Source organism: Micromonas pusilla (genome assembly GCF_000151265.4).
Source record: "Micromonas pusilla CCMP1545 genomic scaffold MICPUCscaffold_12, whole genome shotgun sequence".
NCBI classification, from domain to species: Eukaryota; Viridiplantae; Chlorophyta; class Mamiellophyceae; order Mamiellales; family Mamiellaceae; genus Micromonas; species Micromonas pusilla.
Window position 1 is genome coordinate 864,867 of NW_003315893.1, and position 20,342 is coordinate 885,208.

The 20,342-nt window shown below is 67.2% G+C and overlaps 8 protein-coding genes across 8 annotated transcripts; 5 read left to right on the plus strand and 3 right to left on the minus strand.

The window, feature by feature from the left end:
- Positions 1-108: 108 nt before the first annotated feature.
- MICPUCDRAFT_48625 (uncharacterized protein) lies at positions 109-3,549 on the minus strand. The gene is made up of 5 exons (XM_003062684.1): positions 3,081-3,549; positions 2,838-2,885; positions 2,264-2,653; positions 352-2,053; positions 109-160 (listed from the first exon to the last, which is right to left on the minus strand). The coding sequence occupies exons 1-4, from the start codon at positions 3,510-3,512 to the stop codon at positions 1,808-1,810; spliced, it is 1,116 nt and encodes a 371-aa protein (XP_003062730.1). The 5' UTR covers positions 3,513-3,549; the 3' UTR covers positions 109-160; positions 352-1,807.
- An 858-nt stretch (positions 3,550-4,407) lies between these two features.
- MICPUCDRAFT_42328 (uncharacterized protein) lies at positions 4,408-5,884 on the plus strand (the record flags this gene model as incomplete). Its single annotated transcript, XM_003062436.1, has 2 exons — positions 4,408-5,349; positions 5,579-5,884. 2 exons carry the CDS (start codon positions 4,408-4,410, stop codon positions 5,882-5,884), a joined length of 1,248 nt encoding a protein of 415 aa, XP_003062482.1.
- Positions 5,885-6,014: 130 nt separating this feature from the next.
- MICPUCDRAFT_52409 (uncharacterized protein) lies at positions 6,015-6,551 on the plus strand (the record flags this gene model as incomplete). The annotated part of the gene is made up of 1 exon (XM_003062437.1): positions 6,015-6,551. The coding sequence occupies one exon, from the start codon at positions 6,015-6,017 to the stop codon at positions 6,549-6,551; it is 537 nt and encodes a 178-aa protein (XP_003062483.1).
- Positions 6,552-8,854: 2,303 nt separating this feature from the next.
- On the plus strand, positions 8,855-9,730 carry MICPUCDRAFT_4239 (uncharacterized protein; the record flags this gene model as incomplete). The annotated part of the gene is made up of 1 exon (XM_003062438.1): positions 8,855-9,730. A coding segment is annotated over one exon (876 nt), but the record flags the coding sequence as incomplete, so codon positions are not given.
- A 768-nt stretch (positions 9,731-10,498) lies between these two features.
- On the minus strand, positions 10,499-12,220 carry MICPUCDRAFT_52411 (uncharacterized protein; the record flags this gene model as incomplete). Its single annotated transcript, XM_003062685.1, has 2 exons — positions 10,499-11,040; positions 11,197-12,220. The coding sequence occupies 2 exons, from the start codon at positions 12,218-12,220 to the stop codon at positions 10,499-10,501; spliced, it is 1,566 nt and encodes a 521-aa protein (XP_003062731.1).
- Positions 12,221-13,380: 1,160 nt separating this feature from the next.
- Positions 13,381-15,626, plus strand: MICPUCDRAFT_29315 (uncharacterized protein; the record flags this gene model as incomplete). The annotated part of the gene is made up of 2 exons (XM_003062439.1): positions 13,381-15,116; positions 15,351-15,626. One exon carries the CDS (start codon positions 13,381-13,383, stop codon positions 14,854-14,856), a length of 1,476 nt encoding a protein of 491 aa, XP_003062485.1. The 3' UTR covers positions 14,857-15,116; positions 15,351-15,626.
- A 135-nt stretch (positions 15,627-15,761) lies between these two features.
- On the minus strand, positions 15,762-16,323 carry MICPUCDRAFT_68810 (uncharacterized protein; the record flags this gene model as incomplete). Its single annotated transcript, XM_003062686.1, has 3 exons — positions 15,762-15,919; positions 15,941-16,015; positions 16,161-16,323. The coding sequence occupies 3 exons, from the start codon at positions 16,321-16,323 to the stop codon at positions 15,762-15,764; spliced, it is 396 nt and encodes a 131-aa protein (XP_003062732.1).
- A 949-nt stretch (positions 16,324-17,272) lies between these two features.
- Positions 17,273-18,091, plus strand: MICPUCDRAFT_35994 (uncharacterized protein; the record flags this gene model as incomplete). Its single annotated transcript, XM_003062440.1, has 3 exons — positions 17,273-17,371; positions 17,569-17,699; positions 17,872-18,091. The coding sequence occupies 3 exons, from the start codon at positions 17,273-17,275 to the stop codon at positions 18,089-18,091; spliced, it is 450 nt and encodes a 149-aa protein (XP_003062486.1).
- Between the last annotated feature and the right edge of the window lie 2,251 nt (positions 18,092-20,342).

Sequence of the window (20,342 nt, forward strand, 5' to 3'; positions counted from 1 at the left end):
TCGAACGCGGGCTCATCGCGCACCGCGGGTGGATCCAACCGATCGGAGCGATGCTCGGGATCGAGCGCATATACCGGGACCCGTCGAGGATGACGTTCATGACCGTGTCGCAGCCCGCGATCACGCTGTGTCACTCGATCGTGCTCTCGTTGAACCGCAACGCGCTCCTGAAGGTCGTGGATTTCCTTACACTGGTCCCCATACGACCCGTCGGCGTGGTGAACGCCGATCCTTAAGGACTTTGCTCGGCGCATCTCTCCGCCCACCCCTCCCTTTCAATCCCCGCCCTCGACGCCTTTCAACTCCAACTGACGCCTTTCAACTCCACCCCGACGTTCGCTCGTATGAAACCGCGCTCCTGAAGGTCGTGTCGGAGTTTCCGAAAGTGCAGAAGCGCATGCACAGGATCGTGACGCGGATCGTCTTCAGAGAAGCGCTGTTGAACTACGCGAAGATCGTCATCGCGAGCGTGAACGGCGGCGTCGGGAAGCGACGCGCGCTGAACCGGATGTTACTCGACAGAGGTGATAAGGCGACGGGGATGGACCTTTTTTCCAATCGCGAGCTCGCGGCGATGGTCGAGTCGCATCGTCTCGCGCTTCTGAAGAAGGACCACCCTGAGCCGTATGAAACGCTCGTGAGGGCGACGTTTCTTATACAGCGTATCATGCGCGGCGCGGTCGCGCGGCGCAAGGTGCTCGCGAAGAAGCGGCGGACGCTCGAGGAAGCGAGCCGATCGCCGGAGTGCGTGGCGTTGATTCACATTCTTCGTTTGCTCGGATGCGAAAAGCACGTCGAGACGTTCGCGCGGTTGAAGATCGAACGCGCGCATCTCACGGCGACGTCCGCGCTGGAGCTGTCCAAGGTGACCGGGATGTCGTACGCGGACGCCGCGAAGGTGATCGTGACCGCGCGCGACTCGTTAGGCTACGGCCCGAACGGCGGCGGGGGAAACGTCGGAGAAAAGAATGGCGGGAAAAATTCGGACGACGGCGGCGCCGTCGCCGCGGCGGCGTTCCAAGCCGTCGAAAACGCGGAAGAACGCGCGCGCGTCGCCACGATTCGCGCGTCCGCCGCGGAGCGCGAACTCGAGACGCTGCGACGCGACGCCGAGCGCGACGCGGCGACCGCGCGCGCGGCGACGGCGGCGGCGGAGGACGCGAAAGACGCGGCGACGACTGAGCTCGTCGCCGCACGGGGGAAACTGATCGAGATGGAGGCGCGGGTGAACGCGCTCCTGGCGTCCATCTCGCCGGACGTCTCCCCGGAAGCGAAGGCGAAGGAGGCGAAACCGAAACCACCTCCGGAGGCGTTGCCGCCGACGCCGGAGCCGTGGTCGACGCCGACCGGCGGCGGCGCGGCGGCGGCGGCAGCGGAGATTGAAGACGTCGAGATCGAAGAGGTCCCCGAGAGCGCCGCGGCGCAAGCCAAGGCGGCTGCGGCGGCGGCGGGGAAGCCAAAGCCGAAGCCCGCGGCGGCGGCGGCGGCCGTGAGCCCGCTCATGGCCGCGCTGGCGAAGAAGCGAGAGAGTGAAAATGAGAGAGCGAGTGCGAAGAGCGGCGGCGGCGGGGGTGGTGGCGGCGGCGGCGGCGGCGGCAGCAGCGGCAGGTCGGCGGCGACCTCGTCGCTCATGGACAAGCTCGCGAAGCACAGGGCGCGCACGTCGTCGTCGAAGCCTTAATCTTAATTAATTAAGTCGTCAACTCGCGTGGAGGCGTTTAATATCGATATCATACCTAGGTATTATCATGAATCCTACCACATAGTATCCTGACATCCTCCCGCCACGCGGCTTAGGCGTCTCGTCTCATCGCGCGTCGCCGCCGACCTGCCCGCCGACGAACCCTTGCCTCCCTTCTTGCGGCCCGTCGAACGCGATCCGAAGCGGTGGCGCGTCGCCTTCTCCGCACGCCGCCCCTCCCGCGCCCACGGTCCGAAACGCCATCACGTGCACCGCGCGCTGGCGCTCGAGTCGCACGCGTTCGAACCCGAGGCTCTCGATCGCGTCTTTCCACTCTCTCAGTATGGGCAACGCGTTCCGAGGGTTATGCGACTGAGGGTGTTTGCCCATACGAAGCGAAGTCGGGGTGGAGTCGAAAGGCGTCAGAAGCGGAGTTGAAAGGCAGGCGTCGAGGTGTGTCGGGATTGAACGCGAGCGGTGGGCGGAGAGAAACAGACGCCGGATGAGAAAGTCCTTCTTAAGGAACGGCGCGCGCTGCGCGAACGCGGTCGTATGGGGACCGGCGTGACTACTCGAACGCGCCTTATCGGTGCTGTGCGGCGTCACCACGAGAAACAGCCCGCGGCCTTCGTCCGCGAGGAGCTCGCGCGCGCGCCGCGCCATCTCGCCGCGTAGCTTCGGCGTCGGGACGTACGAGAGCACGAGCGACATGACGACCGCGGTCGCGCATCCGCGCGGGAGCGAGGTCAGGTCGCGCGGTCCTCCCCCCGGGGGGGCGCGTTCGGAGATCCCGGGCGCGGCGGCGGCGTCGTCCTGGATGACCAACTCTAAAAAGTCCGAACGCAACATCGCGTCCTTCCGCGGGCGCAGGTCCTGCGCGATGACCTCGAACGCGTCGTCGTGGCGTCGGAAGTAGTCCCAGCACGACCCGACGTCCACGATGAGCGGCTTGACGGTAACGTGAGGGTCGTTCTATACGAGCGAACGTCGGGGTGGAGTTCAAAGGCGTCAGGTGGAGTTGTTGAACGGCGTCGAGGTGTGTCGGGATTGAAAGCGAGGGGTGGACGGCGGAGAGAGACGATGGCAAAAGTCCTTGAGAAACGGCGTGCACCACGCGAACGCGGTCGTATGGGGACCAGTGTAAGATAGAACGCGCCTGAACGTGCCATCGCGTAGGGACCAACCCGCCGCCGCGCGTCGACAGCTGGCGACGTCAGGGCGGACGGAGTCGAAAGGCGTCAGACGGAGTCAGTCGAAAGGCGTCATAGGGTCGAGCGTTGAAACCGCCGAGGCGTGGGCGGAGAGAAACGCCTCGCGGGGAGAGAAAGTCCTTAAGGAATGAAGTTCACAACGCGAACGCGGTCATATGGGGACCAGTCTTGTGCGAAAAAGAACGCACCCGAGCGGCTCGCGACGCGCGCGCCGCGGCTTCCTCCGCGTCGCTCATCTTCTCTCCCTTCTCCTCGAACCACCGCGCGCGAAGCCGCCGAATCTCGTACTCCAGCGCGCCGTCCTCGAACGCGAAGCGCTCGATCTCGCGCGCGCACCATCGAAGCGCGGTCAGCACCCAGGCGCGGTTGCCGACTTCCTCCGCCGCCTCGGCGTACGCGTCGAGCGACCCCTCCTTACCAATCACGTCTCGCCACGTGTCCTCCGCGTGCACCACGTCATCTATCGCGCACTGCGATCGAAGCGCCACGTGGTGTGATACGATGACGTGGCGTCGCCACGCGCTTCGGTCCTTCGCCGCGCGCGCGGCGGACACCGCCGCCGCCGCCGGGAGCGTTTTCGTGACCAACAGCGCGCGCGTCATCGCCCAGCTGCCTCGCATCGCGCTCGTTAATATCCGCGCGTTCGTGTTGAACACCGCGGCCGCGTTGACGCTCTGTCGCGCGAGGCGTTTCTTTTGCTTGTGCGTCGGGGCCGGGATGCCGCCGAGGGGGGTGGGCGGCGGCGGGGACGTCGACGCCGCGGCGGCGGCGGCGGCGGCGGCCGCGTGGATTTTTCGTCTCTTCGCGTCCTCCTCCTCCTCCTCCTCCTCCTCCGCCGCCGCTTCGTCGTCGTCGTCCTCGTCGTCGGCGGCGGCGGCGGCGGCGGCGGCGACCGCGGCGACCGCGAGCTCTTTCAGCTCTTCCATCACGCGCTCGATGCCGTCCGTCGGGTCCGGCGGCGCGCGCGCGTCGTCGTCGTCTTCCTCGTCGTCGTCGTCGTCGTCGTCGTCGCCCTCTTCGCCGCGCGCCATCCCTCGCAGCTCCGCGGACGTCGGCGCGTTGGCGCGTATCGACGGCGGCGCGTCGTCGTCTTCCATCTGCGCGCGTCGCTCGCGCGCGGCGTGCTCGTACGCCTTGCGCAGGCTCGTCTCGCAGTGCGCGACGAGGCCGTCCGGGAGCGTCGTCGTCGTCGTCGCGTCGTCCGCGCGCGGCGGCGTCGGCGTCGTCATGGCGGTCGTCGTCGTCGTCGTCCTCCGCTCCGCCCGCCGACTTCGCGTCGCAGCCGCCGCCGCCGCCGCCGCGCGTCCGCCGCGCGTCCTCGCGCGGCGACGAAGGTTCGGCGCGAGCGACGCGAGCGCGCGCGATCGGGGAACCGCCGACGCGGCGCGGTGCATGCGCACCGCGGAGTGACGACGACGACGACGACAGGACGACGACTGCTCTCTGAGATCTGATTATTGTTAACAGCACTCGAAATGCCCGACACCGACCACAACGCGTCGTCGCGCGGCGACGATGGCGTTGCCGCCGCGCCTGCGCAGAGGCGTCGTCTGCGCCGCGCTCCTCGCGATCGTCCTCGCGTGCAATCACTTCTGCCGCGACGCCCCGGGAACGATCGAGGAGCAACTCCGCGCGGATCCGTCGCTCGACGTCACGCCCACGCGCTTCAGCATCATGACCGCGTTGTACTTCGCGCCGTCCGCGCTCGTTCCTCTCGTCGCCGGCGGCGTCAGCTCGCTCCCGAAACACCACGCCGCGTACGTCTCGCCGCAGCGCGCGTTCGCGACCGTCGCCGCGGTGGGCGCGGCCGGGAACGTCCTGTCCGCGGCGGGCGCGTCGAGTGGGTCGTTCGCCGCGCTCGCGTGCGGCCGCGCGGTCGCGGGAAGCGTGTACGAAGCGATCGACATGACCCCGCTCGGGTTCGTCCCCGCGCTGCTTCCGGGGCTGTGGGGGACCGCGAGCGGGTTCATCACCGGCGCGCTGCGGTTGGGGTCGGTGTTGGCGTTCGCGGCGTTGCCGAGGATCTACGAGCAGTCCGGCGGAGGCGCGGACGGCGGCGGCGGCGTCGCGGCGGTGTTCTGGTTCGCGGCGTGCGTCGGTGTGGTGATGTGGCCGCTCGCGGCGATCGTTCGCGAGGTCGCGACGCGCGCGGCGTTCGACGCGTCGCCCCACTGGGGCGGGGGGTCCCTCGGCGCGCGTCTGCGCGCGTGGCTGAGCGACGGCGGCGACGGCGGCGACGACGACGACGACGGGGGAGGAGGAGCCGCGAGCGGCGGCGGCGGGGGAGAAGCGCTCAAAGCGTTCGAGTCGTCGACTGGCGGCGGCGGCGGCGAAGCGCCGACCCCGCCCATCGCGTCGTCGATCGCGACCGCGGTCGCCGCGGTCGTCTCCGCGGTCGAGACCGTGCCCCGCTCGTTCTGGCTCTACGCCCTCTCCGGGACGTGCATGTACAGGCGCGTTCTATACACTGGTCCCCATACGACCGCGTTCGCGTGGTGAACGCCGATCCTTAAGGACTTTTGCCGGCGCATCTCTCCGCCAACCCCTCGCTTTCAATCCCCGTCCTCGGCGCCTTTCAACGCCAACTGACGCCTTTCAACTCCACCCCGACATTCGCTCGTATGGAACGGCCCTAACGTACAGCGCGGTGGTGCCTTTTTTTTTTTACGGCGGCGGGTACTTGCAGCGCCGCCGCGGTCGCGACGTCGCGGCGGCGGATGAACTGATGCTTCTCCCGGAGCTCGCGCTCGCGGTTCTGTCCGTCCCGATCGGCGTCGCGGTCGACCGCGCGAAGCTGTCGTTCCGCGCGCAGCAGCTCGGGTTCTCCGTCTGCGCGCTGATGATAACGCTCGCGCACGCGGCGTTACTTTTCGGCGGCGACGAAGTCGCCGCGGTGTTCTTCCTCGGCGTCGGGTACGCGTGTTGCAATCAGGTGCGTTCTATACACTGGTTCCCATACGACCGCGTTCGCGTGGTGAACGCCGATCCTTAAGGACTTTTCCCGGCGTGTCTCTCCGCCCAGGGTCCCTCGCTTTCGATCCCCGACCGCGATGCCTTTCAACTCCTTCTGACGCCTTTCAACTCCACCCCGACATCGCTTTGTATGGAACGACCCTCAGCTCATGTGGGCCGGGTTCCCGAGCGTGTGCCCGTCCGCGATCGCGTCGCTCGGCGCCGGGTTCATCGCGTGCTTCATCAACCTCGGGAGCGCGCTGACGCCGCTGACGATCGGCGCGATGCGCGCGTCGATGCGCGAGGACGCCGCCGAAGACGGGATGTTTTCGCTGTTCGCCGCGTTGAGGTACGGCGTCCTCGTCGCACTGGTCCCCATACGACCCCGTTCGCGTTGTGAACGCCGTTCCTTAAGGACTATCTCATCCGGCGTCTGTTTCTCCCCGCCCACCCCTCGAGTTCGATCCCGACGCACCGCGTGTTGCCTTTCAACTCCGCGCCTGACGCCTTTCAACTCCGCCCCGACGACCGTCGCAGTCTTCTCGCGGCCGCGGGCGGCCGGGCGCTGTCGAATGGTTGCCTCGGCGGCGGGACGGAAGGGACGACGGAGACGGGGGCCACGTCGGGGGGGTACGTCGCGATGGAAGAAGACGAAGACGAAGAGCGCGGCGCGGCAGAAGGCGCGGAAGTACCTAGCTAGACAGTAGCGCGATAGCCACGACGACGTATTAGTCTACGTATTAGATAGTTAGGGGAGGAGGCGCCAACAGTTGGAATTAGAAACTCTCAGCAAAAACGCGCGCCCGCCTCGCCTCGCCTCGCGAGATGAAACCAGCAGTGAGAGAAGTCCGCACGCCGCCGCCGCCGCCATTCGTTCGCCGCGCGCGCGACGGCGGCGGTCGCGATGGCGAAGAAGAAGCGCTCCCGGCGCGGGAAGAACGCGGGCGAGCTCCCGCAGGCGGCGCCGCTCGCGTCCGACAGCGACGACGAGCTCGACGACGACGACGTCGCGTTCGTGAGCGCGCACGCGTCGTACGCGCGAGGCATCGCGAATCTCGCGGTCGACGCCATCCGAGCGGGGAAGAAGCGGAAGACGCGTCCGAGCGGGGGCGAGGACGACGAGAACCGGACGACGGCGTACGAGCGCGAGCACGTGGCGTCGAGAAGACGCGCGGAGGAGGAGGAGGAGGACGCGAAGAAGAAGAAGAAGAAGAAGAAGAGGGAGCCGGGGGAGGAGGACGACGACGACGACGCGGACGCGACGCGCGCCGCCGATCGCAGAGATGGTGGGCATCTTCATCGCGAGCCGCTGCCGCTGCCGGTGAAGCGTCTCGACGGCACCGTCGTCCACGCGCCGACCGCGCCCGCGCCCATCAGCGGCGACGGCGTGGACGACGTCCTCGACGCGCTCCCGAAGGCGGCGAGAGCGGCGCTGGAGAAGGCGAGGGAGGGCGCGCGCGACGCGGAGGAGGAGGACGGGAAGATGATGCCCGGTGCGAAGAAGGGGAAGAAGGCGAAGCGCGCCGCGGAGATGGCGGAGGAGATGGCGAGGACGGAGTACGCGCAGCGCGCGTCCGAGAAGTGGTGGGAGGGGAAAGAGAAAGAAGAAGAAGACGCGGACGGCGGCGGCGGCGACGACGGCGGCGGCGACGACGACGGCGGCGGCGACTCCGACGACGACGACGATGATCCCGCGGCGGCGGCGCGACGCGCGCGATCCGCCGCCGCCGAGGCGCTCGAGGCGGAGCTCGACGACGAGAACCGGCGCGTCGCGATTCGCGAGCGCATCGCGACCGCGTGCCGCGGCGTCCTCGAAGACCCGGAGAGCAGGTGGAAGGAGCTGAGGGACGTCGCGAAGCTCGTGGAGGACCGCGACGGCGACGTCGCGCGAATGGCCGCGCTGTCGATGGTGCTCGTGTTTAAGGCGCGTTCGTTCTCCTCACCGACGCTGGTCCCCGTACGACCGCGTCGGTGTGGTGAAGGCTGATCCTTGAGGACTTTCTCATCCGGCGCATCTCTCCGCCCACCACCCCTCGGTTTCAATCCCGACACACCTCGACGCCTGCCTTTCAACTCCACTTCTGACGCCTTTCAACTCCACCCCGACGTTCGCTCGTGTGGACAATTCCTCGACCCTCCCTCGACGCTCAGGACGTGTGTCCCGGGTACCGCATCCGGCCGCCGACGGACAAGGAGCGAGAGATGAAGGTGTCGAAAGAGCACAAGAAGCTGAGGGACTTCGAGCAAGGGCTCCTGAAGATGTACCAAGCGTTCGTGAAGATCGTCGTCCGCAGAGGCGGCGGCGCGAAGAAGGCGCGGTCGCAGCGAGGCAAAGGCGGGCCAGACCCGGGGACCGCGTTGAAGTGTCTGTGCGCGTTGCTCGAGGCGCGTTCTATCTCACACTGGTCCCCATACGACCCCGTCGGCGTGGTGAACGCCGATCCTTAAGGACTTTCTCATCCGTCGTTTCTCTCCGCCCAGGGTCCCTCGCTTTCAATCCCGACACACCTCGACGCCTTCCAACGCCAACTGACGCCTTTCAACTCCACCCCAACGTTCGCTCGTATGGAACGACCCCAAGGCGTTGCCGCACTTCAACTATCGCACCGACGTCCTCTCCGCGCTCGTGCCGCACCTCTCGAATATGGACTCCGCCGCCGCGCCGGCGGTCGCGCGCGCGATCGGCGGCGCGATCAGAGCGGACCTCTCCGGGGACGTCACCCTCGAAGCGCTGCACATGGTCGCGCAGCTCGTGAAGCAGGATAAGTGCGCGTGTCACCCGGAGGCGTTGGCGCCGTTTTTGGAGATTCGATTCGACGAGGGCGTCCTCGCGTTGGAGGCGGGGAAGAAACCGGAGACGCTGTCGCGCAAGCAGACGCGCAAGAAGCGCGCGGAGGAGCGCGAACAGTGGAGGAAAGCCAGGGCGGAGAAGGACAAGAAGAAGGCGGAGAAGGAGCGACTTAAGAGTTTCGGGCACGACCCCGACGACGACTCGGACGAGGACGACTTTGAGAAGTCGCTGGAACGCGACATGTCCGAAGCCGCGGGGAGGATGGACAACGCCGCGAAGCGTAAGCTCCAATCGAAGATGCTCTTGGCGACGTTCGAGATGTATTTCCGCGTCCTCAAAAACGCGGCGTCGCCCGTCCCGGCGAAACGTTTGCCGCTGATGACCCCGGCGTTGATAGGCCTCGGAAAGTTTACGCACCTCATCTCGGTGAACTTCATGGAAGATTTGATGGAAGTGTTTCGTAAACTTCTCGCGGGCGACGCGCTGAGCGCGGACCAAAAAGCGAGGACGCTCCTGTGCGCGTGCGAAATCTTGAGCGGCCACGGCGAAGCCCTGCACGTGGACACCGGGGAGTTTCACCGACAGCTGTACGCGATGTTAGCCAAGCCGAGCGACTGGACCGGCGGCGGCGACGACGACGCGAAACTCGACGCCGGCGCGTTGCGCATCAAGACGCTTCAAAGGTTTCTCGCGGGGTACAAACAAGTCGACCAGAACCGCGTCGCGGCGTTCGCGAAGAGGCTCGCCGGGACCGCGCTCGCATCGGAAGCGGGCGAGGCTGTCGGCGCGCTGGGCGTCGCGCGGCAGCTCCTCGCGGCCTATCCCAAGACGCGGTGTCTCCTCGAAAACGAAAAAGTCGGCGTCGGCGCGTTCGATCCAAATCTGGACGACCCGGAGACGTGCGTCGGGCTCGCCGCGGTGCTGTGGGATCTGTCGCTGCTGCGGTCGCACTACCACCCCGCGGTCGCGGCCGCCGCGAGCGAGGTGGCGGGGATGCCGCTTCAAGGCGCGGTGGCGACCGCGCTCGGAAGCCACGCGCCCGCCGAGTTGGCGCGACTGCATAGCACGACGCGGGGGACGTTCCGACCCGCGATTCCGCCGCCGAGGGTTGGGAAAAAGGCGAAGACGTCGCCGCTGGACCGCGCGTCGGGGAAAGGGAAGCGCGGGGAACGTGCGGTGCTGGATTTAGGGCCGGAGTTGAGAGCGCTAGTGGAGGGGACCGCGCACGACGAAAACGCGAACGCGAAGGGGAGCGGAGGCGGAGGAGGCGGCGGCGGCGCGGACGAGGCTGTCGTCGACGCGTTGCGCAGGCACTTTCTCGAGACGAAAGCTTTCGCGGTGAACGGTGAACTTCGAAAGGAAGCGACGCGGTTGCGGCGGATGACGCAGAAGGCGAAGGCGCACGCGCATGAGCGCGCCGCCGCCGCCGCCGCCGCCGCCGCCGCCGCGAAGAAGAAGAAGAAGGAGACGAGCGCCGCCGGAGGAAAGAAACGATCGAAGGCGGCGAAAGCGGCGTAGTAGGCGTCGTAAGGTACACGTACGGTATCCGTACTTCCTAGCTAGAGTTCTTCACGCAATCGTCGGTCGTGTCCTGTTCGCGTTCGATCATCGTCGTCATCGTCTTTCGTTCGTTCGCTCGCTGCTCATCGCGCGCCTCGCCCCCCCGCGCCATCTCGCCCTCGCGTTCCATCGAAGGTCCCACTTCGTTTCGACGCTCCTGCGCCGTGATCGGTCGAGGGAAGATACGCGTCGGCGAAAGTCCTTAAGAAACGGCGTTCACAACGCCAACGGGGTCGTATGGGGACAGTCACGCGTGCACGTCACCGGTGGATATCATACAGTAGACTATACTCACCCCCCGAGTCACCTCGCGCGCGCGCGCCCGCGCCCGCGCCACCGCCACATCGCGTTCGTCCTCGACAGCTCGAGGTCAATCTCGGAGACGAGCCCTTTCGCGACGTCGAGGAAGCCTCGCAGCGCGGGGACGCGGGTCAGCTCCTCGATGTCCTCGAAGAGCCCGCCGGCGCGCAGGGAATCGAGGAAGAGCGTCGTCGTGCACGAAAGCCACGCCGACACGAAGAGAAGACGCGCGAAATCGGACGCGAGAAACCTAAACGACGGCGACGACCTTCCGCGCAACGCTCTCGCGGCTTTCCGCTCGATCGCCGTCGCGACGAACTGCAAAAAGAAATACGACGTGTTCTGCCCCGGCGTGAACGGGCACGCGCGCAGACCGTAGTACCCGTAAAACGTCGTAGACGTCGTGTACTCGTGAAGAGCCGCCGACGCGAGGTACGTCGCCGCCGCGGCGAGCGACGCGCTGCCCGTGACGTCCCGTAACGGATCATACGCCAGGCGTTTTAAAACGCTCTTCGCCGGGTAGTTCCACCGGTTGCTCCAAAAGTCTCGGAGGCTCCGCGAACGCGTCAGCGGGCGGAAGAAACACCGCGCGGGCGCGGGGCCGCGCAGGATCGCGATCTGAGGGTCGAGGTGTGGAGTTCAAAGGCGTCAGAAGCGGAGTTGAAAGGCGCTGCGGTATGTCGGGATCGAAAGCGAGGGACCCTGATTGGCGGAGAGAAACAGACGCCGGGAGAGAAAGGCCTCGAGGAACGGCGCGCGCCGCGCGAACGGGGTCGCGCTGGGACCTGCGTTACTCAAAGAACGCGCCTGAAACGCCGCGACGAGGTCCATCGCTCCTTCGAAAAAGATCGACAAGAACCACGCGGCGAGGTACGTGTCGATCGGGTCGATACCCGTCGGCCGCGTGAAGTCCTTCTCTCGAGGCACGGGCGGGGGTCTGACCTCCGTGACGTCCGTCGCGAGCGCGTTAATCACGACGACGCAAAAGAGAAGTTTCGCCGCCGCGCGCTCGCAAAACGCGAACGCGAGCCTCACGTCGCTTCGCGTCGCGTCGTCGAACGGAAACGACCGGTCGTTGAACTCCGCGGCGTCGTCCACCCTAACGCCTCTTCCATTGCCGTTACCTCCATCGCCGGTACCCGCGCGTTCGCTCCACTGCGCCGCGAGCGGCTCGATCGGGGACGCGAAATACCCCCGCAGCATACCCGCGTGGACGACCCCTCTCGGCGCGTATCCTCGCCGCGCTTCGATCACCTTGCACGCGTGCTGGAACGCCCCGAGCGCGAGGAGGATCCTTCCGAGGAGCCCGAGCGGGAGGATCGCGGGCGACGCGAGCGCGACGACGCACAGGAGCGTGGAGAAGAGCGCGTTGGCGCGCGGTAGCGGACGCGACCGCGAGAGTTGTGATGACCGCGTCTCTTGTCCTCCTCGTTCTCCTCCTCCTCCTCCTCCTCCTCCTCTGACGCGTCGCGTCGCGCTTCGCGTCGCCATCCCCGGCGTCGTCGGGTCCGAGCGCGAGCGCGGCGAGCGCGGCGGCGGCGGCGACGACGACGGCGCGTTCGGCGGCGTCGGCGCGCGTCGGCACGTCGCGCGCGCGCGCGCGCGAACGTCGAGTCGGAGGAGGCGGAACTGCGCCTCGCCGAAGAGCGAGCAGAGCGGCAGCGCGACGGCCGCGCCCGCCCATCGCCACGGCGCGGACGTCGGGTCCGACGCGAACGCGGGCATGCCCGGCGGCGGCGACGCGACGCGACGCGACGCGGCGGCCGGCGGCGCGGGGGGAGAGGGCGGCGTCGGGCGGCGCGGCGCGACGGCGGCGCGTCGTGGTCTGCGAGCTTAGTAGTCCTCCGAGAAGACTCGTCCAGTGCGCTCTTCATCTGGCACCCAGAAAAGAAAGAAGCCGGCGTCGCCATTCTCTCCGAGCACCGCCCTGCCGCCGTCGTCGCTCCGAGCGGGTTCGACGTGACCAGCGATGTCGCCCGCGTCCTCCGCGTGGTGCGTCCCGCCTCCTGATCGCCCCCTCGTCGTCGTCCCTCGCGCGCGGTCCTCGCGTCGCGTCCGATCCTCCTCGCCGGGGTGCTCGAATTTTCCCTCTCCGCGAGATCTGTCCGAATCCGCGCCACCTTCCTTCGCGCCACCTTCCTTCGCACCGGGGGCTAAGAAGCTGCGCCGTCTCGAGATCAACGACGACCGCGGCGATACTCCCCCCGAACATCATACCGGGTGATATTTCTTGAGCGGCGGCAGAGCGACGGCCGTCCGCTTGTAAAAGGCGGTCCGACATTCCTTCGTTCGTTCGTTCGCTCGTTCGCGTCAGCAACTCGAACTCGAACTCGAACTCGAGCCGATCCTTTCTGACGACCTCCTCCATCCCCGCCCGCCCTCGCGAAGATCGTCGACACCCCGACGAAGCGATGGGCACGCCCCCCCGCTCGAAAGTCCGCGGCGTCGTCGTGACCGACGAATTCGGCGGCGCGTACGTCGCGGACGAATACTCCGCGTCCGGTTCCGACGACGACGACGACTTCGATCCCGACGATCCCGACGCGTCGTTTCCGCCCGTGTCGCAGCAAGACTACCAGGACGTGTACGGCGACACCGTGTACCTCACCGAGTCGGACGACAACGCCGACGACGACGACGACGCCCCGGAGGTCATCAGGGAGATCCTCGCGGAAGCCGCCGCGGGGAGACGCGATAGCTTCGGCGCGCGCGGCGGCGGCGTCGCGCCGGCGAAGAACGTCGCGCCGATCTTCGCGCGCGCGGCGGCGGCGGCGGCGGCGACGACGACGGTTCGGCGACCGAACGGTCGCGGCGGCGGCGGCGCGGGCGGGCCCTCGGACGACCCCGAGCCGCCGAGAGACCCGAACGACGAGGTCGCGCGTCTGATGGACCTCTGCAATAAGGAAGTGTTCGGGAACGAAGCGTTTCGATCGCCGCAGTTCTCCGTCGCGTCGCACGCGATTCGCGGCGGGCGCGGCTACGCCGGCCGCGACTGTTTCGTGCTCATGCCCACGGGCGGGGGCAAGTCGCTGTGTTATCAGCTCCCGGCGATCATCACGGGAGGGGTAACCGTCGTGTGCTCGCCGTTACTATCGTTGATTCAAGACCAAGTCAGGCACTTGGTGCACGACTACGACGTTCCGGCGACGTATCTCTCGAGCGCGCAGACGGAGACGGACGCGCGCGCCGCGTTCGCCGAGCTCCGAAAAGATAAACCCACGATACGACTGCTGTACGTCACCCCGGAGAAACTCGCGAGCAGCGACGCGCTGTGGACGTGTCTAGAGGCTTTATACGACAGCGGGCAGCTCGCGCGGTTCGTGATCGACGAAGCGCACTGCGTGAGCAGCTGGGGCCACGACTTCAGGCCGGATTACAAAAAGCTCGGCGCGTTGAAGAAGCGTTTCCCGGACACGCCGGTGATGGCGTTGACCGCGACGGCGACGATGACCGTCCGCGCGGACGTCCTCAAGTCGTTAGGGATCGCGCGGACCGCGCGGTGCTTCACCGTGACGTTCAACCGGCCGAACATCTCGCTCATCGTGAAGCATAAGAAGCGCATGAGGGACGTGAGCGCGTTCGCGAAGTGGGTCGCGGATCGATACGGCGACAAGAAAGCGGGCATCGTGTATTGCCTCTCCCGGGACGAGACCGCGACGCTCGCGGCGGCGATCAACGCCGAGCGCGCGCGGCGATTCAAAACGGGCGAAAGGCCGGGCCCGGCCGCGGCGGCGTACAACGCGGGGGTGCCGCAGAAGGAGCGCACGCGGATTCAAAACGCCTGGACCGCCGGCGACGTCCGCGTGTGCTGCGCGACCATCGCGTTCGGGATGGGCATCGACAAGCCGGACGTTCGATACGTCGTCCACTACAGCGCGCCGAAGAGTTTAGAGGGGCTGTACCAGGAGATCGGGCGCGCGGGGAGGGACGGGAAGGAAGCCGAGGCGGTGACGCTGTACGCGGCGAGCGACATCACGCGGTTGCGGCGGATCAACGCGATGCCGCAGCCGGGAGGGGGCAGGCGCGCCGACAGGATCAAGAAATCCGAGCCGCTGCTCCGGGAGGTCGAGGCGTTCCTCTTAAACCGCGTCGACTGCCGACGCGCGCGGTTGATGTCCTACCTCGGCGAGGACGGATTCGAGGCGAGGCGCTGCGGCGTGACGTGCGACGCGTGCGCGCGGAGGGCGGGGATCGCGGGCGGGTTACTCGGCGAGGAGGACACGTGGGACGAAGACGCGAAGACGGACAAAGTCATTCGGAAACCGGCGGGCTCCGGGGCGACGACGCGACGGAAGAAAGCAGCGGGGGGGAGGAAGAGGAAAGCGAAGCCGAAGACGACGACGCGCGCGAAGAAGAAGTGAAGCGAAGAAGCGGAGTAGACTAACGTAGGCGTTTAGATTGCAAAGGGACCGCCGACCCGACGGCGGCGGCGGCGAAGACGACTCTCGGACGGTCGTTAAAAAAGACCTCCATCGCTCTTCATCACGCGAACGCGGCTCCGAGCCACATGTGCAGCGGGAACTGAATCACCGCGAGTATCAGCAGCAGATAGTTGTGCTTGCTCCCGTCCACGCCGTACCCCCCGCCGCCTCTCGCCTCGGAGAAGATGATCCGTTTCGTCGTCTGAGCGTCGAGGGTCCGCGCGAAGCGACCGACGTCGGGGCGGGCGGAGTTGAGGGGTGCGTCAGAAGCGGAGTCGAAAGGCAACACGCGGCACGTCGGGATCGAAACCGAGCGGTCGTTGGGCGGATCGAAACAGAAACGACGGACGGACGGGAGAGAAAGTCCTCAAGGAATGAAGTTCACAACGCCAACGCGGTCGTATGGGAACCAGTGTGAGAGACATAGAACGCGCCTTCACGATGAACACCGCGCCCGCCGTCGCGCCCCATCCGATGGCGGCGATCTTCGCGAATTGCGCCCCCGGAAATAGAATCTTCACGCACGACGCCGCGCTCACCAACACGAACATGTACCCGCAGTACGCCGCGATGTCCAACACCGGCGCGGAGACGACGTGCTGCGCCGTGCTGCAGCTCCTGAGCGCCGTCCACACGAACGCGGACTCGAGGCACCAGAAACAAAAGCCTCGCCACGCGAATCCGGCGGGGGACTCGGGCGTGAACTCTCCGCGAGTCGCCTGAGGGGCGTTTTATACGAGCGAATGTCGGGGTGGAGTTCATAGGCGTCAGAAGCGGCGTTGAAAGGCGTCGAGGGCGGGGATTGAAAGCGAGGTGTGGGCGGAGAGACACGCCGGGCAAAGTCCTTAAGGAACGGCGTTCACCACGCAGACGGGGTCGTATGGGGACCAGTGCGAGATAGAACGCACCTGAAGGATGCAGTTCGTCAGCACGTACGACGCGAAGCCCATCAGGGGAATGTACAAGTCCGGGGCGTTTATGTCGCCGCGCGGGGGTTTAAACGCGAGGCCGCGGTCGGCGTCTCGCTCCGGGATGCGCGCCCACGACCCCTTGTGAAGAAACGGGCACGCGAGCAGCTTGAGCTTGTTGAACACGTACGGCTGCGAGGACGTCGGTTGACACGTGGACGAGAACGAGCGGTCAGCGTCGACGCACGTGGAGGACACATGGAAAGAAGATATTGGATGGAGACGACACGTGGACATCGCGATGACGTGGCGAGCGACGATACGTGGTTGGACGCGCCTCGTTGACGTCGAAGTAGTACCGCATCGCCGTGCTGCTGAAGTACTTGGCGTAGTTGTTCGAGACGAACGCGCTCGCCTGCGCGCCGTACGCCCCCATCCCGAACCGCGCGATGCTCTTCGGGGACATCGGGAGGCCGCCGCCGCCCATTCCCATGCCCATGCCGCCGCCGTCGCCGAAGCCGCCGCCTCCGTAGCCCTGCGGATGCCCGTGCCCTCCTCCTCCTCCTGCTCCTCCGTCGAAAGATCCGCGCTGCGACGACGACGACGCGCCCGCTTGCCCGCCGCGGTAGTGCACGTCGTGCGCGTTCGGGTTGTACGCGCCGTGCGGGACCGCGGCGCCGGGTGGTTGAGGCGCGCCGTAGCCAGCCTGCTGCGGCGGCGGGGCGCCCGCGTAGCCGCCCTGATGGAAGGAACGGAGGAGGAGGAGGAGGAGGAGGCGATGAGAGGCGCACGCGTTCGGAGATGAGAAGAAGATCGAGACGTTGGCATCTCGCGCGGCGCGATGGGATGCCGCGCGCGGAAGCGACGCGCGACCGCGGATCGAGGAGACGCGACGCCGCGCGCGCGCACCGTCGGGGACTGCGCCCAGCCGCTCATGCTCGCGCCTCGCGTCTCGCGGCTCGCGCGGACCGTCGAGCGGACGCGCGCGCTGGAGTGCAGCGGGGGGGCGGAAGGGGACGCGACAGCTGTAGCTGCGGAGCGTCTCTAGCGTCCGCGGCCGAGGGCGATTCCACGCGCAAAAAAAAGTTCATCGGTCATCAGTTGAAAGGGGACGCGATCAAATGTTGACAGCGAGCGATGGGTGAAAAACGTCCGTAAGGCGGTGACGCCGCGCGATCGCGTGCGCGACCTCGCTCCGGTCGTTTTCCAGCCCTAGCTCATCCGCGCGTCCGCGTCCCGCCGCGGCGCACTCCGCGGGGCGCCGAAGACGCACCGGCGCGCGTCGTCGCCCTCCCCCGTCCCCCCCGCGCCTCGCGCCGTCGTCGCGCGCGCGCGTCCGTTCGATCGCGAACCCAGCGACAGACGTCCGCGGGCGAGAGATCGAGAAGAAGAAGAGAAACATGGCGCTCCGCGCGAGCGCGAAGCGCATGATGGCGACCGGAGGGTCCATGGGCCAGAGCGAGGTCTTGTCCGCCCCCGCGGGCGCGCCGGTGTTCTCCGCGTCGTTGGCGGAGGCGAAAGCGCGCGCGAGGCAGTTCTACCGCGAGGTGCGTGCGTCGCGTCGCGTCGCGTCGCGTCGCGTCTTCCCCGCGCGTCGCAGCGCCCTCGTCCCCCGCGCGTCGTTAGGGTAAACCCAAGGGACCATCCACCCTGTCGCGCCCGACGCGATCTCACGTCCGTCCGTCCCCTCCGATCTGAGTAAGAACGCCCTCCGCCCTCCCTCCTCCGTTACCCTCCGCCGCAGCTGTGCCGCGAGGTCCCGTGGGTGATGCGCACGTACTGGCTCGAGGAAGTCACCACGCCGGCCAAGTTCCGCGCGCAGCTCGCGAACGAGTTCCGCAGGCGCGTTCTATACACTGGTCCCCATACGACCCCGTCGGCGATGTGGACGCCGATCCTTAAGGACTTTGCCCGGCGCATCTCTCCGCCCACACCACGGTTTCAATCCCCGCCCTCGACGCCTTTCAACTCCAACTGACGCCTTTCAACTCCACCCCGACGTCGCTTCGTATGGAACGACCCTGAGGCACACTACGGACGATCCGAGAGTCATCGACGTGATGCTCTTCAAAGCGAACCAAGAGATGGTCACGGTGGCCGCGCATCACTTCCAGCGACATCACCTGATCACGAAGTACGTCGCCCCGGAATCGAACGTGATCGATAAGGCGCGCGCGAGAGGGGAGAAGCCGAAGAGCGCGTTTTTGAGCGCGTTCTTGGGGGGGAAGGCGACGGAGCCGAACGGGGGGATCCCGAAGGATTTCTGATGTGTGTTGAAACCTTTTTTATTTTTAGAGACGCGATCGCCGACGCGTCGTTCGATCGGAGACCTCGCGCTGTGCGCGCGATAGGTCGATCACCGCGATAGGTCGCCGCGGGTGTTTTTATACAGTACTACTACACGACGCGAGCGCGCGAACTGTCTACTACGTCCCGTGAACGACGACGTGATGTAGGCGCGGCGTCGTAGTCTCGTCCGGCGGCCTGTTCTTCCCGCATCCTGTCATCGAAAAACGTGGAGTCCAGCAGAGTCGGCGGATTCGAGGTTTCAAACGATGCGCGACAGACATCAGATCCCACCGCGCGTCCGTCCGTCCGTCCTCACGTCGCGATGGCGGTGACCGGCGTCCTCGCCTGCGATCCCCTCGCCGCGCTCGCCGCGGCGATCGACGCGTCCCCTTCCGCGACGTCCAGCTTAAAGCGCACCCTGAGCGTCCTCCGCGCGCACGTCGCGACGAAGAACGCGAACGGCGGGACGACGAGCGCGGACGCGCTCGTCGCGGAGACCGCGGCGTCGCTCGTCCCCGTCGCCGCGGCTCTCGTGGCGGCGGCGAAGACCGCGAAGACGACGGAGACGATCGACGCCGTCGAGGAAATCAAGACCGAGCCGAAGTCCGAAGCCCCGCCGCCGCCGCCGCCGTCCATCGCCGACGCCGACGTGACGCTCTCGACGTCCGCGCCCGTCTCGTTCGGCACGCCGCGCGGACGCTTCGACGTCAAGATCTCGGACGACGCCTTCGCGCTCGTGTCCACCACGCCCAAGGGCACGACGACGCACCTGATTCGCAAGGCGCACGTGCGGAAGCTCATGGCGCTGGAGATGGGCGACAGCAACGAGACGACGTGCGTGATGGTCGCGATCGACCCCGCGTTCGCGCCCGTCCACGGGAAGCAAAAGCTGACGACGCTGCTGCTGCAAGTCAGGCGCGTTCTAGTCGTTACACCGGTCCCCGTACGACCCCGTTCGCGTGGTGAACGCCGATCCTTAAGGACTTTTGCCGTCGTCTCTCCCCGCCCACCCCTCGCTTTCAATCCCCGCCCGCGACGCCTTTCAACTCCACTCCTGACGCCTTTCAACTCCGCCCCGACGTTCGTCGCTTCGCGCGGACCGTCGACCGTCAGACCGAACGATAAGCCCGTCGGCGTGATCCACCGCGCGAGGGGCGGCGGCGGCGGGGACGGCGCGACGCTGTCGATGGCCGATGGCGTGGACGACGTGCTGCGCGGGTCGGAGGGGCCCGTCCGCGCGTGCGTCGCGCTCATGGAGCGCGCGTGCGGACGGAGAGCGTTCGCGCCGTGCGCGCCGGGGACGAAGCGCGTCTTCGCGGGCGTCGGCGGAAAAGGTTGCGTCCTATCATATACACTGGTCCCCATACGACCGCGTCGGCGTGGTGAACGCCGATCCTTGAGGACTTTCTCTCCCGGCGTTTTTCTCTCTCCGCCCAGGGTCCCTCGCTTTCAATCCCGCCGCGCCGCGACGCCTGCCTTTCAACTCCGCTTCTGACGCCTTTCAACTCCGCCCCGACAAAAAAAAGGGTGCGTCGAGGCGACGGTGAAGTTTAACGTCGGGAAGCTCTTCTTGATCGACGAGGGGTTCGCGTTCGCGGATCGACCGGCGACGTACTTGCCGTTCGACGCGATCGCGGACTTGCGGCTCGAGCGCGCGGACGGGACGTCGTCGACGTTCGACCTGGTCGTCACCCCGGAGCCCGAGGAGGGCGCGAAACCTGATGAACCGGGGGTCAAGGCGAAACCGCCCGCGCCGTTGGAGTTCGCGAACATCGGGCGGGATGAGCTCGACGGCGTGCGGCGGTGGCTCGCGAAGCGCTGCGACGCCGCCGGGGGCGGGGAGGAAGGGGCCCACGGAGACGAGGGGGCGGAGGAGGGAGCCGCGGGGAAAGGCGGGGAGGGCGCCGCCGCGGACGGGATCGACGCGTCGGACTCGGGCGGATCCGACGACGAGGACGAGGATTTCGTCGGCGACGAGGAAGAGGAGGACGACGACGGGAGCGACGAGGACGACGAGGACGACGACGGGAGCGACGACGGGAGCGACGACGGGAGCGACGACGGGAGCGACGACGGGAGCGACGACGACGACGCCGCCGCGCCGGTCGTCGGCGCGAAGAGAGACGCGGTGGTTGTACCCCGCGGTTGGTGGGACGCCGCGAGGGACGCGAAGCGCGCGAAGGAGGAGGAGGAGGAGGAGGAGGAGGAGGAGGAGGAGGAGGGCGGCGG